At 45.2% G+C, this 16,677-nt stretch overlaps 1 protein-coding gene across 5 annotated transcripts in view; it reads left to right on the top strand.

Annotated features, from left to right (window-relative positions):
* Ets1 (ETS proto-oncogene 1, transcription factor) overlaps positions 1-13,984 on the top strand; it is a 122,345-nt gene extending 108,361 nt beyond the window's left edge. For all 5 annotated transcript variants that reach the window (XM_063256054.1, XM_013155544.3, XM_013155543.3 and 2 more), the window contains 2 exons: positions 8,295-8,413; positions 10,232-13,984. In XM_063256054.1, coding sequence (XP_063112124.1) covers positions 8,295-8,413; positions 10,232-10,447 — 335 coding nt within the window. In that variant the 3' untranslated portion in view covers positions 10,448-13,984. The remainder of the gene's footprint in view (positions 1-8,294; positions 8,414-10,231) is intronic.
* Positions 13,985-16,677: the final 2,693 nt, after the last annotated feature.

Here is a 16,677-nt window from a genome sequence, read left to right as displayed (position 1 = left end):
TGAAAGTTCTCCTAGCATGATTGAATATGAAAGTTTAATCTCTGCTGGGAGGCTGAGACTGGCTGTGCTGGAGAGAGGGTCCTAAAGCCAGGCTCTGGAAGGTGTTGGACTTTCAGAGCGGAGGTGGTGCAGTTTCTTGTAAGGTCTCTGCTGGCTATTTCTCTGACTTGTAGTCCCTAAACGCCTAGGCAGAGCACCCTCTGCTCATTGCGCTATGCTGACCCAAAACCTTTGGTTGCAAAGCTCTCTGGTGTAATACTCTGTTTTATCTTTCAGCACGGTCTGGCTGCAGTGCTGTATACTTGAGGAGTGTTCCGGGAAACCATAATGATCACTTAGGACCCAATTCACTTCCCCCCAAATTCTAACGTGCCTAACTTGTGATTTCTCTCCCCCTTGATATGCAAGAGAAACTCTCCCCCTAGATTTAAAATCACTTACAAAGGTGAGCTTGAGTATCTTACTAAGGAAGTTACAGTTTTCAGACTGCTGAAGTCCAGTGTTCTAAGTCCAGTGAACCCATCTTTCTTCTTGCCACCTGGATATTTAGGAAGGTATTATTTTAAAAGATATTTACATTAGGTGGAAAAATACTTATTTGATTTATAATGAGGTTTTCACCTCCTACCTCCAAATCCAAGCTCAGACCATCTCTGGTGATTTCTTAAAAGAATCAGTTACCTAGAAGACATCAGGAGGAAAAAGCTGTAGAGAAACCCACTTCCTGACCTGAGCATCTCTGGGTGACTGTCCACCTGTAAGTCCAGAGTCAGGCTGAGATGGTTAGACAGCGTTTCTATTTGTGGTGGCTTGGGAGGAAGAGCTGCTTGCATTTGAATAGAGGCTGTCCCTTTAAGAGAGAAGAATTGCTGAGGGCTTGCAGGTGTGCACAGCTCAGAAGCAAAAACAGAGGCCTTTCTTCCCATGCTAAAAATGTGCAGCTGTCTTGTCCTCAGACCTAAACCCTGCTGGCCACAGGAGCTTTACTGACCTCTGTCTCAGGTGGAGCAACGCTGCCAGCCAGTGCAGGCAGCCAGGGTTTGTCCTGGGCATGGGTAGTCACATGAGAAGTCCCGCGCTTCCTCAGGGGGGCTGTCTGGGCTGTCTGTCTCCTTAGGATCCTGCTTGGGCAGTGTTCCTGCACTCCCTCCAGGTCAGCCCCTGTGACAGGGAAGTGGCCCTGCTTGGTGAGAAGCCTGGATCCTGGGGGGCAGAAGTTCACGGGAGGGGGGCGGGCGCCAGGATTTCCCCAAACCAGAAACTGTTGATACTTTCACTTGCAAAGTAGTTCCCAGTTGCCGCCTCTTTCTGTGTGCTTCCTTTTAATTAAAGCAAGGATTTCCGAGTTATCCCTAAGTCTTCGGTGATTTTAGTCATTTAAAATACGTAAAAATGTTTTGTGTTTATCAACTTTAACTTTGCTTTAACCTCTGACTTTCTACTTTCTCAAAGTTGTCATATAAAAGTCCAGTTTGTTTCTTGGAAACCTTAATTAAATTTTATCTAGTCCTTGTACAGTTTTAAAAATTATTCTTTTTCAATTTCATTTTCCCTTTGAAAAATTCTGTTTTTAAAAATATTTTTCTATTGTTTCAATTCTTCTGTTTAATGCTCTTGTATTTTCTGTTGCTGACAAACTGTTTTGTACTGTGATTGCCTCTTTAGGGCCTTTCTGTCTGCCTCTCTCTCTGTCTCTCTCTTTGTCTTTCTCTGTGTCTCTGTAAGCTAAGGATTTAATCCAGAAATTACTATTTCTACTTTAGAGTTGGGAAAGTAAAGCTCAGAGAAGTTAAAGGATTGCAAATACTGCACAGTGAGATCAAAGCCCTATGCCCTTGACTGCCCATGTGGGACTTTATTATATATATATATATATATATCTCCATGTCTTTTTATTTTATACAATACTGTCATCTCTCAGCCCATCATTGCCTGACATGTAGTTTAAAAAGTGCTCCCTCCTTGTTTTTTGGCTGACATGTCAGAGATGAACTTGACAGTCAAAAGCTGGTTTTAAATCAAGTCAGGTGATCCACACCTGTAATCCCAACACTTGAGAAACTGAGGCAGGAGGATTACCATGAGTTCAAGACCAGCTACATAATGAGCTCAAGAGCAGCCCGAACTATAGTGAGATCCTATTTCAAACAAAACAAAACAAGTTGGTTTTAATTGATTTCAGGGTATTTTGGTAACCTGTTTCCATTATGGGATACTGGTTATCAGAATGATAAATAAACGCAAGTTTACTTTAGTTATTGTTCATCACTGTGTTCATTGAGTATATTTTATTAGAATATGCTGCATTATGAATGATTAATTCCTTTACTCCCAGTCACTGCCCTTGATATAGGAAATGTTCCTAGACCAGAATGACTTCATGGTGATTCATTACACTGAGGCACTGTTGACTGGTTGTAGAATGTACCATATAAGGATGCTGCTGTCCAAGACAAGGTGTGAGTGGGTCATGGGTGGGGTTGTCAAAGGAAAGAAAGAAATGGGAGAAGGCACCTGCAGACATAAAACCAAGTCCAAAGCCCAGAATTCTCTACCGCTTTTAACAACTTATCAGTGCCTCCAAGGCCAGCAGTATCCCCAGCAGGCAGCAGCTTCAAGAGCTTGAGATTGAGGTGGTGCAGGGCACAAGGAACTCTCGGGAGATTTCCTGCTTCGTTTGTCATTAAATGTTTCCTAAGGACTTAAGGGACATGGGCTGTGGAGTCTTGCAGGAGTGATAGTGTAAAGTTGCTGTTGCCCACCCCACCCTCAGATAGAGGTGCACCTGTAGCAGTGCGGATGGCAGATACGCTTAGCACAGATGGGTCATTTCTGGATTCGAGTGTGCTGTTTTTGCTGTCGTCGTTCAGCTATGGGTAGAGACACCTGGCTGGGAGGGAGGGGCCAGTCAGGCCTGTTCTGTTGGAGAGCCACCTGCCAGATGTGTGCTACTGGGGCAGAGTCAGCCCTGTTGCAAGGGTGACCAACCATGAGAGTTTCATAGGTTAAAATAAATGTGGTATCTTGCCCACACTGAGCTATTTCATTTGAATTTTAGAGTCAAGTTAAAGAATCTTACTGTCTCAGCCTAGCAAAGAAACTCCCAAAGGACAGGAGGTGTGGTCATTTTTATTTTGGGGAGCAATTTGATGCATTGTAGCCCAGGGGTCACCCATATTGCCTGGCCCCAAATATAGCTTATAAAGAGAAGGGATGTATGTGGATCTTTAGATCCTTATGCTATGACTCTTAGTAAAATCATTCGGTAAATGTTTGTGATCCCTGGCTCTGAGAATACAAAGATCAGTAAGACACAAGGTCGTGAAACTGGTGTCATTCAATATTAGCGAGGCGCTTGCTGGCGAGGTGGTGTCCCTGGCCTTGGGCACAGTGGCAGGAAGGCAGAGGGCTGTCTGTGAAGCTCTCATGCTAGGGAAAGGGAGACGAGCGATGAGGAATCCTCAGGGCTCCAGAAGTACGAGGATTCTGCCCAGGAGAGGAGCTGCCCAGGGCTGCCTCTCTCTGTAGGGAAACTAGCTGTCCTGTGTCAGCCTCCTGCCAGGGCACAGATGGCAGAATGTGCACTTGTGGTTGAAAGGGAAATGAGGAAGGGGTAGGAGGAAAAACTGAAGTCCAACCCAAGTCCTGTTCACCAGCCTGCAGGACTGGAAAGTGAGAAGAAAGACATAAACTGGCAAATGCAAGGACTGTCCTCGAGAACATCTCAGGAAAGCTCCAGGGAGTGGCACATACCTATACTCTCAGCAGCTCGGGAGGCTGAGGCAGAATGATCATGAGTTCCAGGTCAGCCTGCGCAACTTAAAGGAGACCTTTCCTCAAAATAAAAGGACTGAGGATGTAGCTCCGCATATGTAAGGGTCCACTTTTCAACACAGGAGAAAAAGAAAATAAAAATAGACACAAAAGAACAACTTACTAAAATTTTGTCCTGGCCCAGTGCTATATGTTAAGTTGCTCAATTCTTAGCCTCAGGGTAAGAGACCAAAACAACAGAGGATTTTTAGTAACCAATCCTTATTGAGATAGGCAATCCGTAGAATTTCCAAAGGAGAAGACACTTAAAACATGAACCCGATGAGCAAGAATTTATCTGAAGCTGTACCTTAAAAAAAAAAGAGAGAGATTTTCACCTTTGATTTGTCCTGTCTGCAGGTCCCCCTGGAGGGGAACACTGATAGGGTGGCCTGCTTTGCTGTCTGTCTGCTTCACGTACCCACTTGGTAGTCCTTCCAAGGCACTGTCCTGTTCTTTAATCCAAGACCATCAGTGCTGCAGTTAGAACTTTCTTCCTATCCCATAAACAAGGCAGCCAGAGGAAATTCCCCGGCTGCAGCCAGAGGGGCAGGCGGGCAAGTGGGTGTGTAGTGTTTGGGGGGGGGATGGTGTAGGGGGTGTGGAGGCTCCACAGGATGGGAGATGGGGCCCTCCCCAGTGACCGCCTTGGTAAGAGACCTCCTCCTAACAGGGACCCCTCTGTTGTTGTGGCTCGGAGCTCCACTTGAGAAGCATAGTTTCCCAGTGATGCCACTGGATTCCTGATGTGTGACACTGCAGGGCAGTGTGGTGAAGGGTACTGTTGACTGCCTGGGGCCCCAGACAGGGACACCATTGTGAGTCACATTCACCATGTGAGCTCCCCTTTCCCATGACTGGGGCTATTCTTAGGCTAGGTCTCTGCTCCCGGGGACAAAGGTCACTGGGACCACAGTCCCTCTAGGTAGGTGGGTGGGCTGGGTGCAGGGGCTGGGGTGCACCAGGAGAGTGGAGGAGGGGGCTTCTGTGACAGCACTAGAGCAGGGGCGAGGGCTGGGGCTTGTGGCCCAGGATTCAAGCAGATGTGCGCCAGGCAGAACAGGGTGGGTTGTAAGTGGGCGTTTCTGCCAGTCTGAGGCATAGACGTGGTGGATATGGTTGGTAGATGAGTGAAACCAGGGTGTACTGTTTGACCCCCAAGCTGCCTCCAAGAGGTCCTGATTTACCCTTCTAGACTCAGAGTGAGGGCCATGTGAACCTCAGAAGTAGCTCCTGTGTGAGACTCCAGGAAACCAGCGCCCCCTGAAGCCAGAACTCTAGCAGGAATCAGCAGTGCTGTCCTGGAGAACAGCTCTGTTCCTTGCCAGTTTCTGTTGCTCCCACAGCCAAAGAGCAGTTTAGGAGTCAGCAAAAAGGCAGCAGAGAGGTTAGTTCCGGAGGACCGTGGGGTCCCGTCATCCAAGGCAAGTGTGGGCACCTGCCCGCCTTGTGCTCTGTAGCATCTGGCGGGGGACTTGTGCTGTCAGTGCCACTGTGCAGACCTTCCTGGCTGTGAAGCTAACCATGGATGGTTCTTCCCATTCAGCTACCTCTGCTTTCCCAAGGCACCTGCTTTTCCTATCTGTCCTGCTTCCCTTTGCTAATAGAAAAAGAAGAAGAGTTTGAGAGCAGCACCTAGGCCTGGGGTTCCTGGTGCCCCAAGTCTATTTGCTGTGTTCCTTTGAACATAAGGAAGCTCACAGTGAGGAACGAAACCTTAGCAGGCAAGGACTCACCCTGTTCGCAGGCCATATTCGTAGACATCAGTTGTTTGATTCAGAGAACTGCTGGTTTGACGTTTCAATTCAGGAAACGGTGCTGGAGGGAAAGTAGCAAGAATTCACTCTGCAGGTCTCCTGCCTGAGCCGGTACCTGTGTCCTGCATGAAGCCCCTTCTCGGCCTCAATGCTGCGAGAATGAAGACGAGGCTGGGCTGTGCTCTTGGGCATCTCCCCAGCACCTGCACATGCCTGAGAGTCCCTTGGTTTCTCCATCTTTCCATCCCTTTCTTTAGCTCAGTATATTAGGTTCCGGAGGCTATAAGGCATGAGAGAGGTTCTAAAGTAGCGGAGTGGGGGGACATAATGATACAGCGTAACCTAACCAACCATCACAGGAGGATTCACCACTAGCGCTGGCAGGTGACCTGCGCAGGACTGGCTGAGAAGCCAGGAGGAGCGGTCTACTGCCCCAGGCTGGTGTGAGAAATCGGAAGAGATGATAGATTTTTTTTTTTTTTGTCTTTTTCATTTTTATTGGTACCAGGGATCAAACTCAAAACTGCCTGCTTGCAAGTCAGGTGCTTATGCCGCTGAGCTAAATCCCCAGCCCCGAGATGATAGATTTTTAAAACCAGGTCCTTTTAACCCTTTGGTCATTGGCAGTAGCCAAGCAGTTTAGATGGCAGGCTTTTGGTTCTGTTTTGTCTTTGGGCAAGAAATGAAGGGTTTTGGGGCCAGAGTGACCAGGTCCCAGTCCCAGCTGCTTTACTTCTGATCTGCAGGGCTTTGCACAAGTCAGAAGCCATGTAGTGTATGAGCTTCCTCTCTTGGAAAGTGATACACACAAATAGAATACTAAGTGTGTATGTCGCTAGACTTTTCATGTGAGGAATCACAAGATGGCCTTAAAGTATCAGTCAGAGGCTGGTGTGTAGTGGGGGCATGGTGGGTCGTGGCTTCTCTTAGTCTCTGTCCAGATCTCTGTCCAGGATCTCAAAGCAGCCTCCTCCTAACACACTCAGGTTTGTGGTGTGGGTTTAACAGTGTCCTTCTTTGCAGAACTTCAGGATCCTATTGTTTACAGGCTCTGTAAATTTCATCAGGAAACCTGTAATGTCACGAGGACTCTGGCAAGTGCATTTCTTAAGAGCAACTTGCTTTCTTCCCTTCTGGGCCTCTGATGGCTTCTCCATGGGTTCTTCAGCTAAGACAGAAGGTTGTGAATCCAGTCAGGGTGCAGTAGCTGCTGCCTTAATTTCCAAGAAACTCAAGCTGTAAACTAAGTGGCTTTTTAACAATGGGTAGACAGACAGAAAGTGATGATTTGCCAATGCAGTCCTCTGGAGGTATTTATTTTGGAGGTATTTGCTGAATCTTTTCATTCTAAAATACATATACGGTATTTCATGCACAATGGTTTTAAAAAGCTAAGGGTGCATTCTCAGAGAGATTAGGTAGAGGCATTTCTTGTTTCATATTTAGCTTAGGGGTACAGAAAAAGAGCACTGGAAACAGCCATTAGGAATTCTTCGCTGGAGGAAGGTTTCCATGGTTCTCTGCTGACCATGGAGATCAGCTGTTTCTTCTTCTTGGGTCAGTGGCGGCTCTTTTGGTGCTTAGCATCTGACCTTGGACCAGAGTCATTTCACTTTTTTGAGCTCCTGCTGCACCAGTAGGGTGGAATTAGTAGGACCACTCATGTCCAACTCAGAGTACATGGGTGGAGAGTGCGTTTTAGGAGAAGTAGAGTGATATAGAAGTGTAAGATGCCTTCAAGAAGTGTAAGATGTTCTAAAAGAATAGCCACATAGAACGTAAAGGAAGCTTCTCCTTTAAATGGAGAGGGTCTTAAAGATTACTTCATGGGGAATCTCAGTTTATTTTGGATCAAACGTATTTGAAATTTCTAAAGCTAAGGATTAGAGCCTTAGAATATCAGGTTTTGTAAGAGGAACATCCCAGGCTTCCTCTACTAGGGTGGGTTGTTCCCAGCCCTGTCTTCAGGTGGTGAGTGAGATGGTGCCACAGGGTACAGTGCAGACATGGGAAAAGCCATGCACTCACTGTCAAACCTGTGTCAGTCTCTCCAGCTAAACCCAGAAATTACACAGGAGCTACTGGTGGCTCTGTCATCGCAGAATAGAAAGATCAACCAAGAGGAAGATGATGTGTAAACCCTTTAGCATAGGATAAAATGACTGGGGGTGGGCACACCAGGCCTCCTTGAAGATGAGATCTTGAGTGTTGGTGCTAAGGCAAGAGAGTAGTGTGTGTGTGTGTGTGTGTGTGTGTGTGTGTGTGTGTGTAAAAGAAAAGTTCCTGGGAACTCTGATTTCTGCTTGGACTTACAAGGCATTCTATAATTAATGCTTTTCTTTTTAAGGTATACACAACAGCTTAGTTTTAGAAGGCACGTAAAACTATGCTTCCTTAGAATATTCCAGAAAATAGACCCTACATTTTCTTTCTAGAGTTTGTTTAGCAATCAAAATGAGCTGAGTCTTTAATCAATACAAATAGAGCAGTCGATATATTATCTTACAGGCTTTTTGTGCATGTGGTGGAAAGTCCTTGCTGTTAGTCTGTCTGAGCTCAGGGTAGTATTCCCAGCATTTTCACTACAAGTTGCCCCATTTTCACCTGCCTGCATAGACCGAGAGACTAGGGCTGGGCGAGGCGGGGGACAACACTGTCTATTGGGTTAGCTGCCGAGAGTCCTGCGTATGTGGTGTAATGATTCACAACCCCTTGTGTCTCCAGGCAGCGGACCCATCCAGCTGTGGCAGTTTCTTCTGGAATTACTCACTGATAAATCCTGTCAGTCTTTCATCAGCTGGACAGGAGATGGCTGGGAGTTCAAACTTTCTGACCCAGATGAGGTAAGAAAAGAGTGACTTCAGAGGCCTGGGTTGAGGGATGTCATCTTGGATGGGGCCTGGATGACATCCTGTAGGGCTGCAGTCCCAGCTCTGTTACTCGCTACTCACGTGACCTTGAGCACGTTGTAGAGCCCGCCCAAGCCTTAGTTTCATCTTTTGCAAAACAAAATACGCACACTTCCCACTCATTTTCTGGGGTGAACTGATAAATACATGAATTGCTTGGCACATAGTAGGTGCTTCATTATGCGCGAAGTCACTTTCTTGACCTTAGCACTTTTCTGAGGCTCTGTCTCTATGATTGTCAAAGGGACCAGCTCAAGAGGCCTCAGAAGCTTGGTGCAATTTGTTCATCTAATCTTTCTTTCATTTCACAAGTGCTCGTTAAGTGGCTGATCTGTGCCATGCCTGATTCTGATGATTTAAAAAAAACAATGTAAAAGGGAGCAAGATCTGTGTTCTGGTGGGCAGGAGAAAATACTTGTGCCCTGTGTAGAAAGAACACTTCCTGTTGATGTGACAGGCAGGTACCATTGCAGCTCAGCTCTTTCTCCCCATGCCCTCCCTGTGCATTTCAGACTTTCAAAGCAAGAACATTCTATTAATAATATGAGTCTCAGTTACCTTTCTCATTGCTGAGACAAAATACACAACACCCAAAGTTAAAGAGGAAAGCTTTATTTAGCTCACAGTTTGTAGATGTTTCAGTGCATAATCAGCTGGCTCCAAGGCAGGATGGCATGACAGAGGGGCATCGCACAGGAGAACCAGGCCATGGCAAGCAGAAGACAGCCAAAACAAGCAACTAAGGGACCTTGACAGCATCTTTCTTGCCCTTATGTTATCCAGGCTACTTAGGGCAGGTAGCACTCACACCCTTAATCCTACTGCCCTCGAGCCCAGCATTGCACCATGAATGCTAGAGTCACACACACGAGATCCAGCTGCCTCTGAACAAGCCCCATCTGTGACCACATGAGGCTTTGGTCTAGACAAAGCCAGAACAAAGCCAGAACATCATCTAGACAAGCCAGAACAATGGAGAAGAGTGCTTAGAGTGTGACTCTTCCTTTTTCTCTCTAAGAATCAAATTCTTTAACCCCATTCTGTAGGAGTTTAGGATCACTGCATTTTCACCAGCTTGAATAACTCAGCTTGATTACCATCCATGCCCAGTCTTCAAAAGCAAGAATTCAGAAGTCGTATCATGTGCAGCAGCCTGCATAGACATGGAGAATATCACATTAAATGAAATAAATTAGGCACAGAAAGACAGACACTGCATGCTATCACTTGCGCACAGAAACTAAAAAGTCCTGTAGAAGCAGACCGGGAGCAGTGGTTCCCAGGGCCTGTGAAGGGGACAGGACTGGCCATGGAGAGAGCCTGGACAGTGAGCACAGGAGGGACAGGATAACTTGTAGTGTTCTACAGTGTGCTAGAATGACCATGGCTGGCATAATTGAATATTTTGAAATAGCTAGGGCAGAGGATTTTGAATGGTGCCACGGAAAGTAACGCTGTATAACCAAGGGGCACATAAGCCAGTTCCCTGATCCGATCATTATGTATCATGCACGTGTGTCAAAATGTCACCCTGTACCCTATAAATGCATATAATTACTGTGAGACAATTTAAAATTAAAATATTGGAGAAGAAAGTTCAGAGGAAATCATTCGGAAGGTAGCACAGAGCTCTCTGATTCTCTTAGTTGAACATGATGGGGCATCATAAATCCATGTTGATGTGTAAATACACGTTTGGAGGATATCCCATAAATTGTTGCCCACTCTTTATTTTAAAAATTTTAATTTCAGGTGGCAAGGAGATGGGGAAAGAGGAAAAACAAGCCCAAGATGAATTACGAGAAACTGAGCCGTGGTCTACGCTACTATTACGACAAAAACATCATCCACAAGACAGCAGGGAAGCGCTACGTGTACCGCTTTGTGTGTGACCTGCAGAGCCTGCTGGGCTACACCCCCGAGGAGCTGCATGCCATGCTGGATGTCAAGCCAGACACTGATGAATGATGGACGTGCAAGGGCCAGGGCTACCCTTCTGAGACCTTCAAGAGAACAGCTGTGTTGGTCGGACTTTTGTTTTTAATTGTTATTCTATTTTTTATTTTCCAGAACTCATTTTTTACATTCAGGGGTGGGAGCTAACGATCCGTTTTGTGTGGTTGAAAGGAAAAGCCAGGACTTGCGGGATGGGGGGGCCGGAAGGTCTTCAGCAGGTTTTCAGGAGAGAGAGAAAAAGGTCTTAGAAGCTTGAAGGATCTGGTTTCAGGAAGGAGGCAACTGACACATCCAATCACTTTGCAAAATCGTCAAGTGCATCTTGAGTTATGGACCCGTTCGCAAGAGAAATTGTTACATCAAGAATCCAGGACTTTGTGAAAGGCATTTCATTTGTTGTTGTTTTTAAATCTGGGCGGGAACCAGGAGGAGGGTGGGATAAGAAGGTTTTCTTTGGAGGACGAATTAAAAAACCAAGGATTATTTACTTTTCATTCTGCTTTTTTGAAAAAACAAAACAAAACAAAACGCAACAACAACAAAAAAATGGGACTTTCATGGAAAGGAATCCAAACTGTTTTTGTGTTAAAATTTATTTCATGAAATTTTGTGCCAGTATTTTTTTTTCCTCAAAAAAATCGTCTGAAGCTCTAAGGTGGTCTCAGTATTGCAGTGTCATACAAGTTTGTTCTTATTTGCTGGCTGAGGATTTTGTCACAGTGAAAGAAAACTGTTTATATAGACCCCATGGGAAAAGCAAAGCTCAGCCACTGAGATCAGGGATCCCAAATTTATGTGATTTATATATGAAGGAAATATTAATGCTGATTTGGGCACAGGGGAACTGTGTGTGTGTGCGTTTCACCTTTAATTTTTAAGATACTGCCACAGCCCTTTACTTACTTGTCCTTTATGGTTTCTCGGGGTTAGACTTGATGTGATCTATGGAGCATTAAGTCTTTGAACTGAATGTATTTCGCAGCCCTGGGTTTGGACTATAGTCAGCGTACAAGCACTGCTGAAGTCATGGAAAGGAGATTAAAGGAGGAAGATTCACTTGGTTCTTGATAATTCTCTACCTGCAGCGTAGATGGCTTGGAATCAAAGCTGTGTGCATGGGCATTACCCACTCAGGTATTAAGAAGCAGGTCCTTGACGCGCGTTGCTCCAAACTAATACTCCACAGCTGCCCCTTTCTGTCTCATTCTTCCAGTATCCCATATGTACCGCCCCCTCCCCAATATTCAGCGGAGAGAAACATGCACTTTTGGATAGATGACTGAAAGAGTGACTTCAGACACCAAGGAACTGAAGAATGTATACTTGCTGGGTTTGGAACCACAGATATTAAGAGAGCATTTCAGTACAGTGTGACTTGGCTGGTTGGTAAGAGATGTGCAGGGCTTTCCTTTGAAGAACTGGCACTAGTTGGGTAGGAGGTCAGATGAGATGTGCATGCAGAGGAGGTAGCACAGATGATGCTGTGTCTTGTGCTTGGATCTGCCGCCCTGGCAGAGGGTGAGTGAAGGTTAACTGGGGAAGGGAGGAATGGCTTGAAGGCAGGGGAAACAAGGAAAGGAGCTTGAGTGAATAGAAGAAGGTGGTCCAGGAGATTGGGATGCATTTTTAGCTTCTCTCCAATTTAAATAGTCAAGAAAGGTGGTTATTATCTTTCTGCTGGTCATGAGATGAATCTAAACATGATGTTTGGGGGCCAACCCCAGTATCTAAGTAATGAGGTCATGTGCCTGCTGTCAAATGAATTCCTCCCACGGTGGGCATGGTCAGTTACGAAGACCACAAGGGACTGCCATGAGAGAGGGGAGAACAGTGAAGATGGGCTTTGCAGGGGTGGCCCTTCGGAGGATGTAGCTAAGAGACTGGAAGTGCTAACTACCTTCTAGCATATCTTTCTGACAGGCTGCCAACTGGCAGATCCCCTCACAGGCCCCTGAATTAGCAGGAATTTGGTTTATGATTCACACAGACCCATTGGCACATACACATGTCAAGCAGAGGCGGGGTGATCCCAGCTGTGTATTTTGATCTTACAGGTGCAGGTGCCTTAATGAAGCTCTCCAAATATTTTAGGAGCTGCTCAGGGAGTGTTAGGTGGAACTTTTTGGATGACATTGTTTTCTCTTAGGTTATGTGATCTTTGTTGGGCACTGGCAAAAGGGGTGTGTGTGTGTGTGTGTGTGTGTGTGTGCGTGTGTGCACGTGTATGTGTATGTGTTTGATGTTTGCAGAGATGCACAACTGCAGCTGAAATAATACCTGAACTTTCTACTCAAGTCTTTTCACATTTCAGAGATAGGTGAGAGCAGAACCCAGCCGGGTAATGGTCATTGCTTACTGTTTACAACCAGGCATCCAATTACCTTCCGAGTCATCAGCATTACCTATGAAATATATGCTGAAAACGCCCCTTCTCTGATCCAATCCCTGCCTGTAGCAGATAAGATGTAAGAAAGTGCCTCCTTTATGCTCCTCAGCCTGCGTTTTACTAAGATGCCCTTTCTTGCTATGTCCACCGATTTCAGGATTTGTAGCTAGTGAATTAGTACAAACAGCTTTGTCCATCTGGCCATATGCTTTTCGCTCGTTTGTCCAAAGGCCAGAGACCATCCCAGGAAGAGTGGTGGGTGGTTTATACACTGGAAATGTAGCAGCCTTGTTGCATTTATGCTTTTTAAAAACACATGTTAACTTCAGAGGAAGGATGGGCGAATCAGGTCTAGCTAGGTGAAACCTTTATTTTCCTGGAGAGGCCTTAATCTATGTGGGTTTTGGCTTTCAGGCCTAGAGTCCCTTGGTTCCCTTCTGTGTTCAGGGGAGGGACTTCTGCACAGAACCTGATGGTGTGGCCGTGGGGATTGGTGGCGGTTTTCCAAGATCAGATGTGCCCTTCCTCACTTTAGACCTGAGCTCTCTGGGTTTTAGAGCATTAACCTGCCTAACCTTCATGGGGAAAATATGTTTGCTCTCTTTGAGTCATGCTGTGCATGCCGCTTTCTCTGTTGGGGTCTATATAAATTTGTTGAACTTTTACCTACATTCCAAAGAGGTGTCAAGGAACCACAAATATATGTATACATATACATATATGACATATATGTATTAAAATGAAATTATCTCTATCAGGAACACTGCCTCAGTTATTGAACTTTTTTTTAAGAATACCTTTTTTTTTAAAGCTGAGAAGTATTGGAGTGAAGATGTTATATTGTGTTTGACTATTTTCCAACTTGTATTTTCATATAATTTATATTTTTTAAAAGCTGAAAATTTTAAAGTGAGATAACAAAGGAAAAGCAGGTGCTTTTTAAAAAAATCAGAACTGAGGTAGCTTAGAGATATAGTGATGTAAGTGTCTATATGTTTTTTTTTTATGCAAAAAAAATTTTCTTACCAGGGAGTTTTTGTTTGTTTATTTTAGTAGCTGATGCTGGCACATCATTTTGCTGGAGAGTTTTTTATATACTGTAGCCTGATTTCATATTGTATTTTAAACTGTGTGAAATTAAAGATGAAGAAATTCATTCATAATGATGTGGCTTTGGCTTGATTCTTTCTTGCTGGGATCATGGAGAACAGCAGGACAAATTCACCAATCAGAGACATGCCCCAGAAAAAGTGTAATTCATTCCATTTGACTCCCTCCTTTGGGAATGTGTTAGATAAAGAATTTTTAGTAACAAGGTGAACCATAATGGGAATATGGAGAAGGAATTTTAACATTTCAGTTACTGAATGACTTGGAATCATTCCTTTGTAGAAGGTCCCTGGCTTTGGCATACAACATTTGTTCACGTCAGAAAGACTATGCGTCACGTGAAGAACCTTTTTAGTGATTCAACAGGTACAGGAACAGACCCTGATACTAATACAGATGCTGTACACAAGAATTAGTATTCTTGTTCCTTCTTCTGACAGTAACTTTATGGCTTTCCATCCATCCCTGGGTCCCCAACTCTTTCACTGGGACCAAAACTTGAGAATGATACAACTGTCAGGACCCCCAGCAACCGTGACTTAAATAAAACACATATTTGTAAGTGCTTTGGAGAGGAGTGCTTAGGAATGCATTTTGCATGGTGCTTTTTCCTTGTTGTTGAAACTGTAGAAGGTGGATGTTTTTAATTAACACCAACGTTTGCAACATGAAGCCTGACTCGCAGCTGGAAAGAGAATTTTTGCTGAGTTGTTCACAAAGACAGCTCTGTTTTTGGAAACTCTGTTTCTTCAGTCCTGGGACTTGAGGTTACCAAGCACTCCTTAAGCATGGACTGTGTGGTCTGGTGGTGAAGTAGCACAACTGGACACGAGGAAAGTGCTGGGCCTTGAATCTCACGGAAGCCACCACTGTTCCCTTGGAGACTTTTGGGAAACAGTTTGAGGCCTTAACTGTTTTAATTTTCTGCTGCAAACCTGAACCAACTCATAAGTTCTGAGCGCTTTACCCACTGAATAAACAGTTCCCAGAGAACAGGTTTCTGCCTGAGTCAAGGTTTTGGTCAGAGAGCTTTCCTTCACAGCCCACTTGGTATCAATCACCATGTGAGCTAATTTTGTGTTGATCAGGGAGAAAGATAGAAGCTCTGTCTGAATGAAATCAACTTGGACCTTTGTCGCTAATTACAGGAGAGTTCTGATGGAGAACTTTGCAACTGGGCGTTGGCCTCTCAGGGATACAGCTGAGCACTCATGTGTAAACTGGGAGAGGACCCGGGGAAGCATCATCCGTAGCAACTGCAGGGTTTGGGAGGATGGGGGAGGATGGGAATAGAAGGAAATGCAAGGGAAAGAGGAGTTACACAAAAAGAGGTGGTGCACAAAGTTATAGGCACGGTGTGCTTTCTGAAGGTGGAGTATGAGAAAGTTATCGGAGTGCAGTCTGACTCTCCTGTGCCAAGCCTTTGGAATAAGCTATAAAATTAACCTTACCACCCCTTCAAAAAGTGGAGCAATAGAGCCATATTAGTCCATGTACTGTTGCTATTACAAAAAACCTGAGGCTAGGTGACATATTACAAAAAGGTTCTTTTTTCTAAAATATGTAATTTTGGAGACAAAATCCAAGAATGATGAGAGATAGCAATGAGCCCTGCTTGGTGGTGACATCATAGCAAGAGCACATATGGTGACAGGAAGGCATTGGGACCAGCGGCCAGGTTTGCTTTTTTTATAACAACTTGATCTTGTAAAATCTAACTCATATTTTGAGATCAACATTAATGTCGTCAGGGAGTGATGTGCTCATGACCCAATCACCTTTCCCTGGGCTCCACATCTTCAAGATCCCACCACTTAACACCAGCACGCTGGTGACCACGCTTTTCTCGTGTGTGAACCTTGAGGAACATGTCCAACCATATCCAAGCTGCCACAAAGGGTTTCCAGGACAGTGAACTTTAACTACTTTAACTTAGCAGGAAGAAGACCGATGGGCATGCTGGGTAAAATGAGGGTGCAGATGTAAGCAAGGTGACTCACAGATGGACTCCATGACATAGAGATACTCAGGATTAATTCAACCCAGAGGAGCACTGCGTGCAGCAGGGTAATGGGAGGGTCTTTGAATTCTGCCATGGGCACTGAGTGAGCTGCCCCCTCTGGATGGGCACAAGGCTCCTTTTTTGTCTCTAGCATGCCAGACACCCCCATAGTTATAATCCTGCCTTTTCCCTGAGGAATTTGGGTTTGTGACCCCCATATTGATATCTAGCCATAGTCCATGTTTACTTGGCATGCAACCCAATTCTAGAACCTACACTAGGAAAGAGTACAAGAGGCCATTGGGGTCATCAGGGGACCATCTGACTTCTAAGCCCTTGCTCTTTCCATGACGCCACTCCGCCACAGCACAAATTCAGAGAATCTCCTTTGCCGATGCAGGCAGAGTGCTGTCACCTGAGGAGCCACAGGCCTGGTTACTGAGAGCACAGGCCCAGGATGAAGTCTTCATTCTGTGGTGCTTTTCCACTTCTGAAACCTTTTCTGACCTCTTCTTCCCCCCAGGGACTGTTCTAAAGGTCATGACAGGGTTCCAGTTGTACAGAGACTTTTCCCAAGCTCAGACAGAAATTTTGTCCACCTCGGAGCAGGCAGGAAGACATGGCCCTGCCCATTCGATGGGCACTCCTGCTAGCTTAGATGGTGCTGGTTTGCTATTCTGGAATCCCTCTGCGCTGTGAGAGTTCTCATCTGAGGACAATGTATAACAGAAGAGAAAAGCACTT

This window comes from Cavia porcellus, unplaced genomic scaffold, assembly GCF_034190915.1.
Source record: "Cavia porcellus strain 051 isolate PalLab524CR breed Dunkin Hartley unplaced genomic scaffold, mCavPor4.1 scaffold_9, whole genome shotgun sequence".
In the NCBI taxonomy this organism is placed as follows: domain Eukaryota; kingdom Metazoa; phylum Chordata; class Mammalia; order Rodentia; family Caviidae; genus Cavia; species Cavia porcellus.
The sequence above is the reverse complement of the archived record's forward strand: the minus strand, read 5'-3'. Positions and strand labels throughout refer to the sequence as shown.